The sequence below is a fragment of the Anastrepha obliqua genome, chromosome 3 (assembly GCF_027943255.1).
Source record: "Anastrepha obliqua isolate idAnaObli1 chromosome 3, idAnaObli1_1.0, whole genome shotgun sequence".
Classification (NCBI taxonomy): Eukaryota; Metazoa; Arthropoda; class Insecta; order Diptera; family Tephritidae; genus Anastrepha; species Anastrepha obliqua.
In genome coordinates this window covers 35,682,681-35,702,841 of record NC_072894.1, presented here as the reverse complement: position 1 = coordinate 35,702,841, position 20,161 = coordinate 35,682,681, and the positions used below count along the sequence as shown (strand labels likewise).

At 34.6% G+C, this 20,161-nt stretch overlaps 5 protein-coding genes across 5 annotated transcripts in view; 2 read left to right on the top strand and 3 right to left on the bottom strand.

The window, feature by feature from the left end:
* LOC129243133 (ribosomal protein S6 kinase beta-2) overlaps positions 1–1,407 on the bottom strand; it is a 45,714-nt gene extending 44,307 nt beyond the window's left edge. The window contains exon 1 of the mRNA XM_054880284.1: positions 1,224–1,407. The gene's annotated coding sequence lies outside the window, so the exon portion shown is untranslated. The remainder of the gene's footprint in view (positions 1–1,223) is intronic.
* Positions 1,408–3,105: 1,698 nt separating this feature from the next.
* Positions 3,106–8,887, top strand: LOC129240811 (choline transporter-like 1). The gene is made up of 9 exons (XM_054876811.1): positions 3,106–3,516; positions 4,675–5,048; positions 5,113–5,261; positions 6,353–6,582; positions 6,664–6,961; positions 7,263–7,542; positions 7,625–7,787; positions 7,845–8,066; positions 8,118–8,887. The coding sequence occupies exons 1-9, from the start codon at positions 3,403–3,405 to the stop codon at positions 8,340–8,342; spliced, it is 2,055 nt and encodes a 684-aa protein (XP_054732786.1). The 5' UTR covers positions 3,106–3,402; the 3' UTR covers positions 8,343–8,887.
* On the bottom strand, positions 8,877–11,445 carry LOC129240812 (ribosome biogenesis protein BRX1 homolog). Its single transcript, XM_054876813.1, has 3 exons — positions 11,276–11,445; positions 10,417–11,212; positions 8,877–9,036 (listed from the first exon to the last, which is right to left on the bottom strand). The coding sequence occupies exons 1-3, from the start codon at positions 11,387–11,389 to the stop codon at positions 8,888–8,890; spliced, it is 1,059 nt and encodes a 352-aa protein (XP_054732788.1). The 5' UTR covers positions 11,390–11,445; the 3' UTR covers positions 8,877–8,887.
* A 976-nt stretch (positions 11,446–12,421) lies between these two features.
* Positions 12,422–15,595, top strand: LOC129241634 (RNA-binding protein 45). Its single transcript, XM_054878072.1, has 9 exons — positions 12,422–12,871; positions 12,935–13,129; positions 13,206–13,576; positions 13,635–13,698; positions 13,770–13,867; positions 13,929–14,035; positions 14,165–14,335; positions 14,392–14,465; positions 14,704–15,595. The coding sequence occupies exons 1-8, from the start codon at positions 12,537–12,539 to the stop codon at positions 14,461–14,463; spliced, it is 1,413 nt and encodes a 470-aa protein (XP_054734047.1). The 5' UTR covers positions 12,422–12,536; the 3' UTR covers positions 14,464–14,465; positions 14,704–15,595.
* Positions 15,596–16,732: 1,137 nt separating this feature from the next.
* LOC129242348 (eukaryotic translation initiation factor eIF1) lies at positions 16,733–18,762 on the bottom strand. The gene is made up of 3 exons (XM_054878940.1): positions 18,575–18,762; positions 17,700–17,857; positions 16,733–17,632 (listed from the first exon to the last, which is right to left on the bottom strand). The coding sequence occupies exons 1-3, from the start codon at positions 18,600–18,602 to the stop codon at positions 17,486–17,488; spliced, it is 333 nt and encodes a 110-aa protein (XP_054734915.1). The 5' UTR covers positions 18,603–18,762; the 3' UTR covers positions 16,733–17,485.
* Positions 18,763–20,161: the final 1,399 nt, after the last annotated feature.

The window sequence follows — 20,161 nt, the reverse complement described above, 5'->3', positions numbered from 1 at the left end:
AGAGGAGACGGCTTTGGTTAGTTTTATTAAATTTATTTCTATTTTCTCAACAGCAGGCACAAGAAAACACACAAACTATCAACAATTTAGAAATAAAAGATAAATGAGCAGTACGAGTTGCTTCACAAATATAGCAAACGAAAAGATTTCCATATAGCGTATAAAGCATTCCATATTGTAATCATAAAACGTCAGCTGGAAACCGTCCCGTCGAAATAGTTATTCCTGTCCACGTCGCAATTGCGTTCAACCGACCGAATTTTCCCCCACGATAGTGGATCAGCTGATCATCACCCGTTAACCCGTTATCCGCTGTCCCGTTTGGCCTCTGGTCACGATACAGCATGCTTGACTGCGCTTTGTATGTGTTAGTGCAGTCGGGTGGCGTCGTGTCACACATACTTGTTGTCGGTAAAAATCAAAAATTTTAGATATTAGCGTCAAGCACCCGACACGCACACATATAAAGTTTTTGTCAAACAATGCTTGACCGTCACCAGAGGCCAGTTGATATTCTATTTCGGGCCTAACTGTTTTCGAAAGATGCCACCTTCTGTATTCAATTCGCCTTAGATAGAAACAAAGCGTGAAGATTTTCAATGATCATTGAGAAACATGTCCATGTGTCTTCGAATGCGTTCGCATACATTCGCATATGTACACATACATATTTTGTATATGGAATGTCGTATTAAATTTGTTCACCTTGAAACTTAAATACTTGGCGCCGTTTCCTACTTTATTACTCACATGGAACGACCCAAAATAACCAGGTAGTATTGAACTGATCCAAGCACATCATACGCATTACATATATAAGGAAATATTTGACTTTTTCTTGTGCTTAAACAGTATATGTTTGCTGAACTAGGTACATTTTATTTTCTTTAACACTATTCATTTTTAGGTTGATTCCCCTTTATTATCATAAACATCACTTATGAAGGGCCTTATCAGTACGGTAATAAGCAAATATATCCTGTTATGATACATACGCATACAAATGAATATATACATCAATGCGACCTCCGAAGCTAAATCTACTTACTCTATCGAACTTTTTTTTAACTCTACTGTATAAAAACCTAGATACTCATTTGTGCTCCTTAATAATATATTGACGTTTAATTTAGTTTTTAACAAAAGATCGTCGTGATTAATATTATTGTAATCATTACAATGCCACTGAGTATGGTTTATGGAATGTCGTCATATCAATTTACCTCCTTTGACGTATTATGCTGTATTTTCACTCAAGTATCCATTCTTTACGCACACAACTATACTGAATGGCCAAATGTTTCGTTAAAATCAGTTGGAAACTTAATTATTTTATCTCGAACTTAATTTAAAATTGATATTCTTGAAAATTTTGTTTTTCGTCACTTAAAGACCGTCTAAATAGAAGTGTTGTTGTTTTCTAAATATACTATAAATACATACGTGCAGGTTAAGAGTTGCCAACTCTGGGGGACTTACTATAATGTACCATGAACACTTTTAGGCAAACTATAGGGTTTTTCAATAAGGGCGGGTACATGTTCAAATGGTTTGCTGTGCCACATGTCGTCTAGGTCCATATGCTTCAAAATGGGCCATAAGAAATTGGAAGGTCCACCACATCTACCGAAAAATGGGCGCAATGCGCGCAACGTTTGCGTTAATGAACACTCATTCTGATAATAAAGTTTTATCATTTGAACGTGCTGTTCAATCGTGTAACTTGCCATGATGATTTGGCATAAACAACTGAATAATAAACAAAAGATTTGACAGATGTCACTAAAACAAAATGGCTGCCACAGGGTGCCAAAATCGACCCGCGCCAATTGAAAAACCCTTTATAATGTCTTATTAAATGAAACTTGGTGGAGATGTTAGGGAGTGGTTCAGGAACAACCTTTATAACTCCCAATTATTCCGGAAATAATAGTTTGGTAATTATTTGCCTTCAAATGCCCTTGGGGAAACTTTACTATAGTTTGGCATATTATAATATATATATTTCTAAACTTCACTGTAATTCACAAAATATACACTCACACGTGTGTTTTTACTGATTTTTATACCTGTATTCGAAATAATTCAATGAAAATTAAATGCGACCTATATCATAGCTTTCCAATTTTAAACGCGAATAAGAATTAATTGGAATTGACAACAGTTAGTGTTGCCGGATGAATGCAAATGAAAATAAAAATATGAACGAAAATGAAGTATTTCAGTTCAGTGCTGATGATGGGAATGGGGGTTATTGTGCCTTCTTAATAGACACACGCATATGACGTTTTAATTTTGGTTTCAATGGTTTTAACGTGGAAAGGAATTCTATGCAAAAAGACTGTGGATGGCGTAGCCAGAGTTGGACTAATAAGGGGTTTTTTAAGCGCGGCCAAATGCCGTCTACGCGAAAGGAGTTCTATGCAAAAATATTTTGGATGGTATAGCTGGAGTTGGACTAACAAAAAAAAGTTCTAAGGAAAAATTCTACAAATTTACAAAAACCCTTATAGTCTACGCTCCTGTAAAATTCAATTTTATGTGTTTATATTTTGGAAAATGTTTCTCAATTCTAAAGTAAGGCAAAAAATATTGCAGAGTTACAAAGTGATCGTATCTCTATCCAAACTTTGTTCTTATTTCAGGTGTCTGGCAACACCAACCTTTCGCTATATTACACAACTTTAACAATAAATTACTTAAAAACTACAAACCTCCGGAGGGCACGGTTTTCAGTTTTTTCTAATTTATCAAAAATCGAGATCTTGTTGTAAACAAGACTTCACAATTTTCTTAACATTCCATTTTTCGTTCCATATAACAGGGATTATGTTGAACATGTTTGCTATCAGTACTACAATGCAATGTTTACAATGTCTCGTTTATAACCGAAATATTTTTATTTTATTTTTTTGATTCAGTTCGCTAATTATATATTTCAATCAGGTTTTCTTGGGCACTTAAAGTTTTTTTGTCCATTTTTTAAAATTATTTACTATTAAAAATTGAGAATGAAATCGAGTTTATGCTAGTTTTCACATCTAAAGATGAAACCCTCAAAGTGGGAGAGTAAACACGACTCTGTTATACTTAATGTGCTTAATGGTTCGTTAGTAGTGCATTAAAGTCAATCGCTCTAGAGAAATGGAAAACGCTTAATAAAAAGTAGAAAGAGATTTAAACGATATAACATACGCTAAAGCGAATCATATAAACAACGATTTTTTATTTGTTGTTTACTACTTTTTCTTTCACCTAAAAGAGCCTATGTATAAGAAAAAAGTCATTAATTTATTTTAATTAGCAAAGGAGTGTTGCTAATTCTTGTATTTGCTCTGCGGTGAAAATAATTCAAAATTAACTTATTGAATCAGCATTTACAAACATTGTGAAACAATCGCAATGGGTTGTGCCGAAAGTAAGGATGGTGAAGAGCCGCAAGGAAACCGACCCAAATATAGGACATGCACTGATACGTTTTGGCTTGCAGTATTTATACTCTTTTGGCTATTTTTGGTGAGTAATTATCTGAAATCATTACCATATACTAGCTCCATCCTCTGACCGGGCGAAAAAGTGAAAGTGCTTCAAGTCTCAATTGAGTTTAAACCAAATTTACGCTCTACAATGTACATATGTACATACATCCTAGCAGGTGAAGGTGATGGCGTCATTTTTAAGGTTTACTATCTTGAAATATTTACCGTTTAGGTATTGCAACTTTATTTCCATTTATTGGAATTATATAAAAAATAGAACTTAGAAGTGCCCAAAAATTACACACATACATATATGAACATATGTAAATAAAACGTACTACATATGTATGTAGTATCATTATATTGTATCATTCCATCTTTTATACATATGTATATGCAATATTAGTAATGTACTAGCATATTGCTCACATTGCTTGCAAGTGACGACACCACCTCCACTTGGGGCTTAATGCGGATTAGTTACTCATACCGGTTGCATGTTTGTAAATTTTAAGGCACATGTTTTTGTATTTGTGTATGAGTAGTATGCATACATACATATTTATTACTTCTAATCGCGATATCACAATACTGGTACTATAATACTAACTTTATTAAATAATAACTTTACATAATTATATTTTATCTCCATTAATAAATTTATATTTTAAAAATTTGCGATTTCTCTAACTTTTTAGTTGCAAGTAATGAAATATTATTATAAATTAAACCTTCCTTACCATCGAACTCGATTCTATGGGCCGAGGTTGTGTTATCGTAAAAATATAAAATTTTGTCCTAAATTTTGAAGGAAGGGTTTAATTACGTGTCGTTCCAGCACCGTTGATAGGCATAATATACCGTTATTACCTGCGCTTTCAAGTCTTTAAGACGTATAAACGTATCAGTTGTCTGATTTTTTTTTATTAAGAAATTAAATTCCTTAAATTCAGACATCAAAATTTTTTTATTTTTATTGTTATTTTATCTACATGCATCTCAATGTACAGAATGCATATCTTTTATTTTATTATTCTTATACATGCATGAATATTAATTTACCTACATATGTGTATACATAATTAATAATTAAAAAAATCGACATAAATTAAGATGTGGTTAGTTAAAAATATAATATTATAAATATTACACAGACAAATGAATGAAACGAATTTTTTTATTAAAACAATTTCAGATTGTTATAGCGATATTTTCTTTTGTTTATGGAAATCCATTACGAGTAATTAACGGTTATGATTCATTCGGAAATACCTGTGGTGTTCAACGCAATGAAAAATTCACAAATTTCCCACTTTCCGGCATGAACACCCTTGATAAACCGGAGCTATTTTATTTTGACTTCAAAAATCCCCGTCAGTCTATTAAAATATGTGTAAAAGAATGTCCGAAAAGAGAGATTGCAAATAAGGATGAGCTCTACAAATACTACCGGGACACACATATGACATTTTGCAGTTATGATTTTAATATGGACCTACTTTCCGGACCTAATGTTGACAAATATTTCAATTATCTGGGCCCATGTCCCAAACTTCCAATCTATGAAGAGTATGTAAACGTTGTATATAATACCTCATTATTATTATTATATTAATTTACTTAACATTTCTAGAGCTCCGGTTTTACATCGCTGTATGCCGAAAGGCAAGAATGCAAGTGAATTGTACAAACTACTTAACTCATGGGATGTTGCTCAACAATTTTTAGGTGATATATATTCAACCTGGCACATTGTGGCTATAATTTGCGGGTTTGCATTATGTGAGTATTATATATGCCAGAATATGTATATGCACGTAAATACATATCTTTAATTAATATGTAAGTTTAATTACCACTCATCAGTCCCTCCCAAAAATTGTCAATTTGACTCAGCATCAAAAAATATAATTTAATCAATAAAAACGTAAGAAAAGTCTGTATATTTATAGACATCTTAGTGTAACGATACAAAGTGTTCCAGGTAGCAATGACATTCGTTTTCAATATGCAGACTTAGCAGTTAAACATTTTTTTTCTAATTTTTTCTTGATTCCGCCTGGTCTAGTGCGAGCACCTTTATTGAATGCGCCTTAGTTTGTAATATTACACATAATATAAATATAATATAATATAAAGCAAAGCAAATCAAAATACATTGAAAAAAAAAAATACGTTTCCACGACAGTCGGTTCTACGGTACCGAAACGACCCGGATTTATATCCGGCCAAGGACTGTCATTCCAGCAGCATTCCCCGTATGTAAATATGGGGAATGTTTATGCTGCTACAACAACAAACAACATTGAAAAATAAATACAAAATAAAAAAAAGATTTACAGCCTCACATTTTTCACACAAAATGAAGCGTTTTTTGTTATCAAATTAACACAAGCGGCCGATGCGTGTTAAAATCCCTAACAACTTATCATACGTCAAAGGCGGCTTACTACATTACTAATGTAATCACTTGCACAAGATAAGTTCACTAGTTTGAAATTAATATTAACATTTAATTGAAGCCAAGACGCATTAAACAGGTAGCAGCAATTACCTTGCAATTTTGATTTTTTTTTCTACTGGTACGTAAATTTTTGTTTATAGATTTTGACATTTTAAGGCTCAAAAGAATAAAAACAAAATATATTGATCTTGTTGTTTTTGCTCTACTGCAGCTACCTATTTAATGTGCCTTGGTTGAAGCCTTTTATAATAATTAGAATACAAATTGAAATCTTTTCGCCAACTACTTTTTTGTCACTGTAGGGATCATGGATCGATATATTACGTTATATTTCAGCATAATTTCGTATTCTGTGTATTTTCTTATTTATTCATTTATAATGAAAATTTCCTTTTTTCCGTTTTGTTAGTAATGTCAATTGTGTTGGTGACACTAATGCACTGGATGTCTCGCATTATTTCCTGGCTCATCTGCGTTCTAGTTATTGTGGCCAGCACGGCTCTAACTGCTGCACTCTGGTACGCATATTATAGCATACGACACAAGTCAAAACTTAACGCTCAATATTCCATGCTGGAAGAATTTATAAGAAATGAAGACGCCGTCTATATACTCGCCATACTAGCGACTATAACTCTGGTGAGCTCAAAATTGTTTGCGCGTATTTAAGGATAAATTGATTTCATCATATATCACTTTTATATTTAATTATAATTTCAGATTGTCTTGGTGGTTATAATTTACTTCCTAAAAAATAAACTTTCTGGTTTGTCCGCCCTCTTTGAAGAAGCTGGAGTGTGTATGATGAACTTACCGGGCTTGTTGATTGCTCCTCTGCTGGCCTTTGTTGTTTTAGCCGCGTTTTTGGCCTTTTGGGTGCTGGTAGTGATTTGTATTGCCACAGCTAGTGCCCCAGGCCAGAGTCCAATAGCTCCATTCGATAACACAGCAGTTCATCAACAACCTTCCTTAACAGAAATTGCCCCACCGAAAAATACTTCAGAAGTGAGCTTTAAGAGTGAGTTTCAAGTATCCTTCAGTATACTGTGTTTATTTCGTATTTGCTTAGTTTCTAATTAATAATAGCGTCTCGCCATATTGCTAGTTTTTATGTTTACTTTCTAATATGTCCGGTCTTTCCTTATTAAAATTGTGCGTTCACATGTCCATTAAACTGTGCTAAAAATGTAAGTTGTCCGCATATTTAAAAATTTAATTTTAAAAGATTTGTGTAAAAACTTGTTTGTCCTGTAAATTTGCTTATCACGTATTCTTTCAATAATTTTGTTAAACCGCCCTAATGGTAACTGTATTTTCAGCAATTTTACGCGTAGAATATACTGATGCTAAGGCAATACGAGGTATGTTTTGGATTTATGTGATTGGACTTATTTGGACGACTGAATTCATTTTTGCATGCCAGCAATTTGCACTTGCTGCTGCAGTTGCTTTCTGGTATTTTCAAAAACCCACTTCCACCCCCACCACATACGCAATTGGAAAGCTACTTAAATATCACTTGGGTACTGTAGCTAAAGGTTCATTTGTAATAACAATTTTCAAAATACCGCGTCTCATTCTGACCTATCTCTACGCCAAGTAAGTATTTACGCATACATACATATTTATATGTGTACGGTGCATGTGAATAATACCTTTATAAAATTTCACTTTATTTCAGATTCAAAAAGGGCGAAGACAAAGGTTCCGAATGTGCTGCCTGTTGCCTCAAATGTTGTATTTGCGGTTTTTGGTTGCTGGAAAAATTCATACGGTTTTTGAATCATAATGCATATACCGTTGTTGCTATTGAATCCATAAATTTCTGCCCGGCAGCGGGTATTGTAAGTTTGCAATTGAAATTAATTTTTTAGATTTTAATTTTTTATTTACCGTGCTAGGCTTGGAACGCTATGGCAACAAATGCCCTTCAAGTGGCAACAATTAACAGTGTAGGCGACTTTATACTTTTCCTGGGGAAAATTATTGTTGCATCTCTTAGCGGTCTTATAGGCATTTTTATGCTGAAAGATCGTCCCGGATTAAATTTCTACATGGCTCCAGTTATTATTATCATAGTTTTCTCATTTTTCATAGCACATATTGTTCTGAGTCTTTTTGAGGTGAGTGAATGTGCCACTAAACAAACTAGCTTATAAGATTTTTATTTGCAGATGGTGGTGGATACACTATTTCTATGCGTTTGTGAGGACAAAACAATCAATGGCAGAGGCGGTCGTTGGGCTCAAAGTAATCTGGCCAAATTAGTTGGCGAAGAGCCCCTGCAGCCTGGTGAAGAGCCACCCATACAAGTGGTGGAGATGATGCCAATCAATAAAGAACCATTCAGCGTAACTAGACTACCACGCACCGATGTCGTTGATGGTTTTACTGAATAAAACTAAAAGAAAATAACCATCACTGGTTGAAGCGTACATTTAACAAACCATTCAACGAAGAAGCTTCATAAGTGGTCATAACGTTTTAAGATATTTATTTATATATACTTGAATATTTTTTCATCAAATTTTGTATAGCAAGCTGAGAAGCAGAAACAGCCGAAGTCGAACGATGATTAGGTGTACAAAAAGGCTTGTGTATATACATACACATTATTTATGTATACATACGTGTGTATATAGGAAACTTTAAAGTAATAATTTTGGGTTTGCGCCCGCAAAAAACACCTACCGCCGGCATTCATAAAGAAATTAAATGATTTATATAGCAGTTTTATTTGCTTGTGAATGAAGAAGGGCCGAGTGAATCTTTAAGCACAAATTTACAATAATTAATAAAACTATTAATAAAAAACTATTAATAAAACGATAGTTAATTCGTACAAAATTACAATATTTTGAAATAATATTCCATCATTTATTTATCATTTACATACTTTATTACGAAGAAATTATAAATAAAACAACTATACATACATTTTTAATTATTTATCTTTATTTGATACTTTTGATTTCTTCTTCGCGATAAGTTCAGCTGCCGCTTTTAGCTGTTTTTCCTTGATTTTTTTCGCCAGCGCTGCTTTGGTCGATTTTTTGTTACTGGCTTCAACTGTCTTCTTTTCCTTTGCCTTTTCTGCAAAATAATAAAAATATTTGCGTCAATACAAAAATCTCAAATATTGGGTAAGTGTTTGATGAAATATGTTCTGTACGAGCATAAAGTATTTTAAATGTATTTAAATTTATAGACTTAATATTGGGTTTGCGCTTTTTTTTATTTCACAAAAGAAAATGTAACGTATGAATTGTGCAATTCACAAGTCTTGCTATTTATTTTGCTAATGTGTTAGGGCAGTTGTAAAGTGGAACGTGTGAGGGCCCTGTACTATTTCTCCAAAGATGTAACAATCGGTTGCCACTGGAACGATCCGGATCATTTTTATTGGTGGTGGCAGGCATGATTTGAAACTTCTTTTTGATAGTGCGAAGAACCATAAAAACTTTGTCACATTCTTGTAGAAAATTGTTGTCGAAAATGCATTCGGTATACTTAAACCAAGATTCAGACGATTACCTGATATAAAGGAAATAACAGATCTAGACTCTATCGCTAAAATAATCACATGTGAATGTATTCTACACATTTGTTGTTGTGATTGAAAATGAAACATTCCAACGACAAGCGGTTCTATGTTACCGGAACGACCCGGATTTAATTACTGTCACTTCAGCAGCATCCCCCTTATTGAAAATTTGATGCTGAAACAATAACATTAAGCATTAAAAGATGACGGATCTTTACATAATACACATTTTCAATAAAACGATATTTCAACTGAAAATTGGAGTTTACAACGCTAATCAATTAAAATATTATTTATTTGCCGCAATAGGTTATCCCTGATAGCGTAGCACTAACATTTTTAGATAAAAACGCATTCATTATGAAATTTATCTTTGAAATAAAAGCTTTTCTAATTTACTTCATGTTTATGTAAACATTTGCTGAATAGAACGGATCATCAATCGAACCAGATCTCTATTAGAATCGTATAGTTTTTGTTCCACTTTGACCGTTGAACAATTGGCATCTATTATCTGTCGATTTTCTTACGCTTGTATAGAAACTTTCATTATATTCACGCGTAATGCCCTTAGTAACGTCATTCCCAGTCCATCACATCTTTGGGAAAACGATCCCCTCGCACCCTTATTAAATTTAAATTACTCCAAATGGCCATGTGACATATGAAGTTTATAGAAGATTCTGTGGCCTATGCCCCGAACGCTGTGATAGTCAAATAAACACTCGATACTCTGAACTACCTGAGTAATATGTAATTTGGTACTTTTTTTATCTAAGTAGGTTCTGCCATATCATTCTATATAAAATCAATTAAATTCTTTAAAGCATACCTATTAAAGCAAAACAGACAAAAACAAACTTTCAAAGCTAAGCATAAATAATTTGGTGATTTTCGTTGCCCTTAAAAAAAATTAATGAATGGCTTACCTGCTATTAATTTTGCTGTGGTTATCGCGTCTTCGTTTTCAAATAACTCTTGATATTCGAGTCCCTCGTAAGCTTCCTGTGGTCTATTAGCTTCCTGATGTACTTTTTGCTCTATACGATTTACATACTTCTCCTTTGCCGCCTTCTTAAGTATTTGACGTTGCCGGGAAGGGCTTACGTAGTTTGGATTTTCCCATAAGGTATTTCCAGTAAAAGATCCCTCAAATATTTTTACCGGATTCATAACAAATCTTGGTCCGATCTCTGCTAAACCACCGTCCTCAGAAAGGATTTGAAAATTTCTAAACCATATACGATCATCCAAACAGGTAAAAGTGTACACATGGTCTACAAACGGTTGACTCTTGGGATGATGATTGGGCACACCAAACGTCTGAGTGAATACTTCTTTCAATAATTTTAAATGTGGCACTTCATCAAATTTGGAATCGAAAGATAATAGTGGTCTTGATCCTCGCAGGCAGTTCCCAGTCATTTTTAATTCAGCCATAGTGTGTATATTTTCAACAAGAAACTTAGCCGACGGTCCTGACGTCGTATTAGCTACCCACATATATAAATCGCGTTTACGACGTCCTTCAAAGAGGATTGCCTTATTGCAGTGCTTCATATCGCACATCTCGTTTATTACAGAAAGTGTTTTAGAACGTTCCATTTTAGACTCTGGCCGATGATGCGGCATTAGGGTTTTAATATCACGCATCAAATGGCGATCACGGTGGTTAATTCCCCTAGCAGCAAAAACCAATACACGCTGCTTATTGACCCATTTCAGCTGAAGAAAAAATATAATTCTACAACTTGTTTAATTTCGTGACAAACCCTTTAGCTTACTTACCCTTTTGGGCACAGTATCTTCGGATGTTCTTTGTGCCGGAAGTGGGGGATTTTCGTCCATAGGCACGATCTCCAGCTCTTGAACCTTTTTCTTTTTTTGTAGCTTTCGTCCCATTATTTTTGATAAAACTTACTTAGCACTAGTGGTACTGTTGCACGTGTGGAGTTATTCAAAAACAAAGCTCTACGACAGTTTACAAAATAATGTATCGATAAAGCAACATATCGATAATTGTCATTGATTTCACAATCAGCTGTGCTTACGTACAATTGCTACAAGCATAATTTTTGTTGTGGAATTCCTAATTTTTTTTATTGAAAAAATAATCTGTCGTAAACATATCAGTTGAATATTTTACAAACACGATTTTCATGTTATACTCGTACATTGAATAACTATAAGCATAAAGCTTTCAAAGTTTAAGTTAAGTGAAGTTTAAGAACTGACCAAGACGGCGATTTTCTGGCGCATGAGGTCAATATAAAGAGATTATTCCTGGACTTTTTAGCCATATATCAGAGCAACGTTTTTTAACATTATTAGACTATGTTAAGTTAATTAAACTTCTTTGTTATATTGCATGCCTTTTTATTGGACAAATTATATTTTTAATAGTATTGCAGTGTATACTTAGCTTATTTTGTTTTAGTTCGTTATGAAAACAATCAAACACAAGATATTATACACACCCATACATATAGTAGGTTCTTGCCACTGCGTGTTCCACAAAAAACGCAAACAATCTGCATTTGGAGGCTTTATATTAATTTGTGCTTTCATAATTTAACACATGGCTCTTCGTTTTCATTAGTTTGATTAGTTTAAATGTCACAAATCAGAATATTACCAAGCCATTTATTGAAATTTCACAATCATGTAATTTCTCCTACTTTTATTTGTTTTGTATTGCGAAGGGAGCAGACGTCAGACTTTTTAAAATCACGAAAAATAAAGTAACTATTTGATAATGGTGCCACCTTAGATACTCAATTCATTTTAGTGTTTACAAAACTTGGACTCATATGAGAAACTGGAATTTGATAGAATATTCGATGTGTGTGATCAAATAATTTGAACGTGTAACGAGTCTATTAGACATGAGCCGAATACATATCGAAGTAAGGCTCACAATACTCATCTCTATTACCGGTATACATACATTTCATCCACGCCATTTTATCTAGAACAGCTTGAAAATTGTTTGCCAATAAAAGTAAAATTTAATCAGTAAATTTTGAGTATTTCAAGGAAAAGAAATCCAATGTCCGATTATCGATCGCAGTCACGGGATGGGCACCGAGATGGTGGACGTGGCGGTGGAGGCCGAGATTATTCCAGTGATGACGATCCGCCCATGTCGCGTCTTTTCATAATTTGCAATAAAGCTCATACAGAAGAAGATTTTCGAGAAGCATTCTCTCCTTATGGTGAGATCGAAGATATTTGGGTGGTAAAGGACAAGAACTCTGGGGAAAACAAAGGGATTGCTTATGTAAAATTTGCAAAGACATCTGATGCGGCTAAAGCGCAAGAAGAGATGAATGGCAAGACAATTGGCAAAATGGATCGGACTTTGAAGGTGCTAGTAGCCGCCAAGTAAGTTATATGATAGATTTTTCTAATTGAGGTCATTTAAAATTGTGCTTAATCTATTCAAAGCCGAAACCAGGGTTCTAACAAATCTGAAAATGAACAGGAAAAGTATGTTCGCCTGTTCATTGTTATATCGAAATCAGCTACTGAAGACGAAATAAGGAACGAATTTTCCCAATGGGGTGATGTGGAAAATGTAACGATTGTCAAAGATAAATCAACTGGATCACCCAAAGGATTTGGATATGTCCGATTTACAAAGTGAGTATGAGTTACTTTAGTTTACCATGTTAGAATCCCAAATGCTACTAATTCGCGAATATTTTGTTTTTACAAGGTTCTATCATGCAGCTGTCGCATTTGAAAATTGCCCTCCTAAATACAAAGCAGTTTTTGCTGAGCCTAAAGGCTCTACACGTTCACAAAGAGACCAGTACGGACGACAAACTGATGATAACCCACTGATAGGCTCGAGTCGTGGTGGTGGGGGAGGCAGTAGTAGTGGCACCTATAACAATGGCAACTTTAATAATGACTGGAACTGCTCTTTCAACAGTGATATGGCAGCATTCCTGAGAATGCAAAATGTTCCCATGCCACAACCAACCTGTTTAGAAGTGATCGCTAGTAATTGTGTTAATCAGGACCAGTTGTGGCGTTTATTTGACATCATCCCTGGCTTAGATTATTGTCAAATAACGAGAGAATGTATGTTTGGCAACTGCCTTTTTTAAAGAATTTAAATTTAATTTCTTTTATTTAACAGATGGCCCAAGAACCAACGAAGCAATTGTCGTTTATGATAATCCTGAGGCAGCAATTTATGCAAAGTACGAACTAAATCTACAAAATATAAAATTTGTGGACATGTCATATACATATCTTTCTGATAAAATTTTAGAGATAAATTGCATGGCCTTGAATATCCGATGGGCGAACGAATCATCGTTAAAGTGGCGGGGATGAGTTCAGCTCGAATGGATACATCGTTCATAGATAGTATGTGATAATATAAGGTTGGAATTATGAAATATATTTACAAACTAACTAATTCTTACAGAACGAACTAAAAAAGATTCAATATGTAATGTACCATTGCCACCTGCTCAGCCAATGGCATCTACTGACACACCAGTGGCACAAAGATTGTTTATTGTATTAGCTGCAGTAAGTACATAAAAAACATATCTGTATTTCGAAAAACTTATTCGGGATTTGTTACGAGAGATTTAAACCATTACTTTGATGCATTGTATTATTCTTTATTTTTATGGGAATATCTATTTTCTATTACAGAATCTTCCACAGTCTATTTTGAAGAATGTATTTTCATGTTGGAAGGGTCTAATCGATGTGTACCTACTGCCAAATAAAAATTGTGGCTACGTAAAATATGCAGATAGAGACAGCGCACAAAAGGCGATTCAAGCGTTGAATGGTGCCGAAATTTGTGGCACGAAAATAAAAGTAAATCGTATTCAGATAATAGATAGGCCTAATTAATCAAAAATACTTACTTATAGGTAATGGAAGCGGAAGAGCGGGGTAATGGAGATGGTGATGACAATGGAAGGAAACGCCTTCGAAGAAATTAAACGTAAGCCAGTAATTTTTTTTAAATTTTTATTTTGTCGTTACAAATAATCAACAAAAGACAGTATTTGTATCTGGTAAGTGAAATGTTATTTGAATTTTTTAATTCTCAATATTTTTAAATAGACTGATCACTAATATTTGACCGTCTTCCGTTACTATTACTAAAAAATTCTAAAGCATATGATTCTAGAACTAATCATTGCAGGTTAATGAGCGTGTTTTGTTTTTCTTTTTCACAGACATAAACATAAAGCAAACCAAATTAAAACCATAACAATAACGTTCCATTACTTAATAAAAACAAAAGAAATATAATGAAACTAACTGACCGCAGAAAACATATACGGAAACGAAACGCAAACGGAGTTAAAACGGAAACTGCTAGATACAGAAGAACGAAGATTTTGTAGAGGTGGTAATAGCATATGCATAAGAATATGTAAAGTGCTTCAGCAATGAACAAACCGCCAACCCAACCGACTCAGACTTTCACAATCACTCTGTCACAGTCATAGTCACCACAATATGAATAAAGCTACATAATGCCACTTGTAGACAATGACCAATTTGAGACAAAGTACCCCAATACGCAAACGGAGCCAAACGCTAACGGAGCGCAACAGACACTGTAATGAGCTACAGCTACAGTACAGAGAAATAATTGATATTATGAGTGTTAAATTGAGCAGAGATTTTACAAGAAAAAAGTTAAACGAAATTTACGAAAAATTAAACGTAACTAGAACGAGAACGCGAACCTGAACTAAAACCCATATGGACGAAGATATGTACGCTATGCACACGATGCAAGAACCGAATTAACTTTTACCACAGCAAACTTTAATACTCCCTTTCAAAAATTTACATATACCTAAAACCAGATACTTTTAACACTTAAACATCTATCCATACATGTACATGCCTATTTAGACGTTTACTCATTATTTATTCGTTTATAGTTCACAGTTTGAATTAGGAAAATTTACTTTTTCTAAATGCAATCAAACTGTAGTGTATGTGGGAAATATTCAACGGTATTGCCAACATATTTGGCATTTTATTATATACATATGAAATATTTTAAATGCCGATTATTATGAATATATTAATATTATAAATATATTTCACATAAATAAAACAAAAATGTGTTGTTGATTTGGCTTGTGGGTTAGCTTAGACGGGAGTAATCTTAAAGAAAAAAAGATACTAATCTGTGGCTTTGACTTGTTTGTGGGTTTTTTACATAACCAAACAAACAAATACTGACAACAATCCGAGCCAGAAACGAGAATACATAATTTTGATTACCTGACATAGTTTTCAACTTAATAGATACATTTCTTTGTTCATAATTGTAAAGGTCGAGCTGGAGCTATCATCATTTACATATGTATGCAGACTGACTTCCTAAGCGTCGTTTTGCAAATTATTAGTGCGATGCTTGCAGTGATGAGATTTTGAGCTAGCGTATTGATTTAGGAACTTCAAACTATTACACATCATAGACTTTTTGGTTAAGGAACATTTGAATTTGTATCCGCTCAGTACAAGTGACGTTAAGGAAGTCAACCAAAATATTAATGATAACCATTCGAGCAGCATTTGGAATAAATTACACTTGCTTGCAATAATTTCCGCTTGATTGCGACGTGTTGCTTTTTTTATGGCTGTGCTTGATACTTAGCTGATTAGCCGACTCAATATTGAAGAAGTTATTTAGCGCCGAAAGTGCGGGTTGAAAATATGGACCAATAACTTCGTTTCATTTGAGTTTAATTTTGCGCTAAAAACAATATTATACTTCGAAACAGTATTTATTAAATAAGAACTTACCTTTCCCCTTCCATTTTAGCTCCGCAGTGGAAACTTTTATTCTACTCTTGATTAGCTAGTGAGGATTATCAGCTTGTCAACTTTTTATTATGTGATAGAACGTTATACTATCGCATAAAAAGTAACACTGCCACGTCTTTTGAAGCTCGAAGACAATCCATTTTGGATGTTCATTTTAGGAAACTACTGGGTAGGACAACGCTCGTCAACATTCTCATGGCAGCCGGTTCTACGTTACTGGAATGACTCGGGTTTTTGCCGATCAAGGGTGCCCCTATAAACTAGCCCTGTCTAGTGTACCATACTACGCTCGTCAGTAACTGAATCACCAAAACAATGTCAAACACGGTTCTGCATGCATCTCCGATATATGCTGGTCGCCTTTGATCGAACTGATGCATAGTTTCCAATTCCAAATTAAAAAGTCGTACAACGTTTACTTTCCGTCCCAGTTACTCTACAATTTATTAATATTTGCGTACGCCCATTTATGCGGTTCTATTTAAATATAATATCCTATCTGAATCAAAATTAGAATTGTTTTAAATTATTTATTCAATTCTTCATGTTAATTATGTATTTGCAAAATTAATAATAGTCTTCTTCCTTAATTCTGTAATGAGTGCACTGCTGTTGATAAAGGAGTATTCGTTTCCCCCTTCGCCAATTTTTTTTCCATATTAGACTACCAGCGTTATTTTGACTACATACATTAGATTTGCTGTTATATTCTAATTTCAACATTTTATTATTGGTATTTTCAATTAATTAAAAAATATGTTTTGTGGGAAAAATAACTATGTAGGTTGGAAGTAGAGTGAATTTAATTAGTTAATCATTCTGTTATTCCATAGGCATTAGCATATAAAAAAGGGGAATATTTTTTACGAGTTGTATTTTAGCAGATAACCGTTTCATATAGTTGTTCGTTTTTATGCGGTGAAATTATTATTTTCAACCAAAAGATGTCCCAGGTGTCTGGATGTTTAAAACACAATCAGTTATAATTGTAATAAAAGACACTTATAAGTATTTTTGCACTGAACAAACACAATTATAACTATTCTTATTACTGTTTCTGATGACAAATGACTCGACAATTCTTCTACTTGTTTGTTGCTCTCACTTTCTGTTAATTGCTTGTTGACTTTGTTGGTTGATTTAAATTGCTGACCTTCGTCGTTTGACTTAAAATCCGTGAACTTTCAACTGATCAGGTTTCGCTAGGCCAGCTTTTGTCAACCATTGGCAGATGTTTTCACGTTGGTCGCCCTGGAGCTGTAGTACCTCTCCGTATTCGGGGTGTTCAATTACTGTGCCATTGCAGGCGAACTCCTAAATGTTCAAAACATTCAATAAATTTCAAACTAATTTCAAATATATGTAAGTATGTATTTATTACCTTTTTACATGACCGAACAATTTTCTTTAAATCATATTCCGAAGATAATCCTTGTACAGTTGTTAATGTCTTTCGACCATTTCTCTGCTGAATTCTTATGTGTACAAGACCGTCTTGAACATCATCATCAGCACCCTTGATTGCATCAGCAAAGGGGTCTAAAAATGTAAAAACAAAATTAAATACACGTTCAAGTACATAAGTTGCATTTATTTCAATATCACAATTAATTAATGTATAATCATTTGTGTACAAATATAATAAATTTGTATCCATCGTTTGAAGTACCGACTATGAAACAGCGCGAATTGCGATAAAATTTAGCAAAGATTCAGAAATACACATAAATAATCATTTAATACGAAACATTTTCATGTATTTATGCACGTGTATGCAACATATTATTGATAATTTAGAAATCAATGACACTCTTAATTAACTATTTATTGCAAAATTAATGAATTTCATGTGACGTCGACCTCTGACGTAGCCACTATTTACGACAGTATTGACGATGGGGCTACGTTAGCGTGAACAATGTCATTCATTGCTTGTTGCACTCTTAAAGAGAAATTTTGGAAGTTATCCGTGCTGACTCATTCCACATGCCATCGAATAGCATTGATCAAATTGATATATTTTGCAACATAACGGAGATGTCCGAAAATTCTGAATATTTCTTATATTATCATTTAATACTTTATTACGAAAATGCAGTCATTTAATTTTTTATATTGCCTCATAAGGCGAGCCATGCCCATGCAAAGTGGCAGCCATTTTCTTCCCAGAAACGACGAGAAAAAATCTTTACAACCACTTTATTTGGCGTTTCAAAATATATTTTTGTTTATTCTTCATCACAAATTTATACTTACCAAATGTATTTAAATTCTGGATGGACATACGATAATAAAAAGCAACCTCAGCTGAAAATAAAAACCGTTCGCAATGATGTCTTTATTGCGTTGAATTACTGAAAATTTTCACTTGTATTTCTAGTAAACGTGCGACGTTTCGAAACGCTCCAAATAATTTCTCTGGTAAATCTGAATGATTAAGCAGGCAATGAAACGCGTGTCTTTTCCCAAGCTCCTTCTTAAACTTGAAACGAAACGAAATGTGTCAAATGCGATCTTTTACTGTTTGGTGTGAATCTATTACTGTTGACTTGTTTGACGTTGATATCAAAGCGAATCGAGTACCATAGGTGGCGCCTTGCCAAAACTGTTACTTTATTTTTCGGGATTATGTCAAGTCTGACGTCAGGTCTCGTGCCATACAAAACGAACGAACAAAAGGAGAAGGGATTACATGTTTGTGAAAATTCAGTGAATGGTTTGATACTAATCTAATTTGTGCAATTCGAACTAAACAAACTAATGAAAACGAAGTGCCGCGTGCAAAATTGTGAAAGCAAAATGCAGTTTTTGTATTTTTATATACATAAATGACATCGTAGAAAACGAGTGTGGGTGTATGCGTAAACCTTCATGTGTTTGATAACTTCTATTCTAAGGGGCGGGAATTACTTACTTGTGAAGAGGAAGATTAGCGAAACAATAAAAACTATATATTGTATGTATGCGGAATGTTTGTGCTGCTACAACAACAGCACCAACTAAACACAAAAAGTGCGTATACACACACACATACACACTTCTTTGCAACGATTTCTTCCGGAGTACTATAGGTGGCGCCGTCTCAATGTTATCAGGAATATATAACTATACTAGTAAGAATAAAAACTCCCGTGTGAAGTTGCCTGATATCTCATCGGACGCGTCTCAGGTGGTAGATAGGGAAGCCCTTGCATCACAATAGTGGTCTTCCTAGGTGGGTTAGGTTCCAAAACTCGTGTGACGACTCAAAGTTGGCATAGAATCAGGGTGCCATCCGTGAACCAAACTGGCTAGGGAGGAGTCCCGAACAAAAACCGAAAAAGGTAATGGAAAACGAAGGATATATTACTCCAGGTGGAACCCACACAAGTAGCAATCCATCTGTTTCGACGGCAGGGGCATGGATTCTGGTGGCCCCACCTTTACCTAAGTCTCTTAGCTGTATAAGCGAGAGCGCATCCTGGAGGAGTCGGGGGTTGCTATTGCAATATCCTCTTCTTCAGACACTGAAAAACGTCGTTTCCCGGTTTCGGAGGGCCTGAGTTGTGAGGCCACTGCGCTGGCTGCACGACCTCCCAAAGAAGCCGGGAAACCGAAGAGAATGGTAAGGAGGGTAAGCAGAATGCGTCTGGCAATTCTCGAGCTGGAGTAATCTTCATACGGCTCTGTCGGCCCTTCTGCGTCTGTGTCTTCCAAAAGGCCTCGGTCGGCTTAAGTGACACCCACAGAAGCCACCGAGTCTTCGGTGGTCAAAGGCATAGGCTCCCTAATCGTCTCACTCTCGACGGAGGAGCGGAGGAAGACAGTGGCTGAAAGCAGCACACCTACCTGTCCTGAAGCTGA

What these genes read in the sequence shown, in the direction of transcription:
- LOC129241634 (XM_054878072.1), top strand. Translation starts at nt 12,537, where the DNA reads ATGTCCGATTATCGATCGCAGTCACGGGATGGGCACCGAGATGGTGGA. An exon ending in TTGTCAAATAACGAGAGAAT is followed by an intron (nt 13,577 to 13,634) that starts GTATGTTTGGCA and finishes TTTATTTAACAG; the next exon opens with ATGGCCCAAGAACCAACGAA. An exon ending in TGTTTATTGTATTAGCTGCA is followed by an intron (nt 14,036 to 14,164) that starts GTAAGTACATAA and finishes TTTCTATTACAG; the next exon opens with AATCTTCCACAGTCTATTTT.
- LOC129240811 (XM_054876811.1), top strand. Translation starts at nt 3,403, where the DNA reads ATGGGTTGTGCCGAAAGTAAGGATGGTGAAGAGCCGCAAGGAAACCGA. An exon ending in TACTCTTTTGGCTATTTTTG is followed by an intron (nt 3,517 to 4,674) that starts GTGAGTAATTAT and finishes AAACAATTTCAG; the next exon opens with ATTGTTATAGCGATATTTTC. An exon ending in TTGTTCTGAGTCTTTTTGAG is followed by an intron (nt 8,067 to 8,117) that starts GTGAGTGAATGT and finishes TTTTATTTGCAG; the next exon opens with ATGGTGGTGGATACACTATT.
- LOC129240812 (XM_054876813.1), bottom strand. Translation starts at nt 11,389, where the DNA reads ATGGGACGAAAGCTACAAAAAAAGAAAAAGGTTCAAGAGCTGGAGATC. An exon ending in AAGATACTGTGCCCAAAAGG is followed by an intron (nt 11,213 to 11,275) that starts GTAAGTAAGCTA and finishes TTTTTTCTTCAG; the next exon opens with CTGAAATGGGTCAATAAGCA. An exon ending in CACAGCAAAATTAATAGCAG is followed by an intron (nt 9,037 to 10,416) that starts GTAAGCCATTCA and finishes ATTATTTTGCAG; the next exon opens with AAAAGGCAAAGGAAAAGAAG.
- LOC129242348 (XM_054878940.1), bottom strand. Translation starts at nt 18,602, where the DNA reads ATGTCCATCCAGAATTTAAATACATTTG. An exon ending in CCAGAATTTAAATACATTTG is followed by an intron (nt 17,858 to 18,574) that starts GTAAGTATAAAT and finishes TTACATTTTTAG; the next exon opens with ACCCCTTTGCTGATGCAATC. An exon ending in TTGTTCGGTCATGTAAAAAG is followed by an intron (nt 17,633 to 17,699) that starts GTAATAAATACA and finishes TTGAACATTTAG; the next exon opens with GAGTTCGCCTGCAATGGCAC.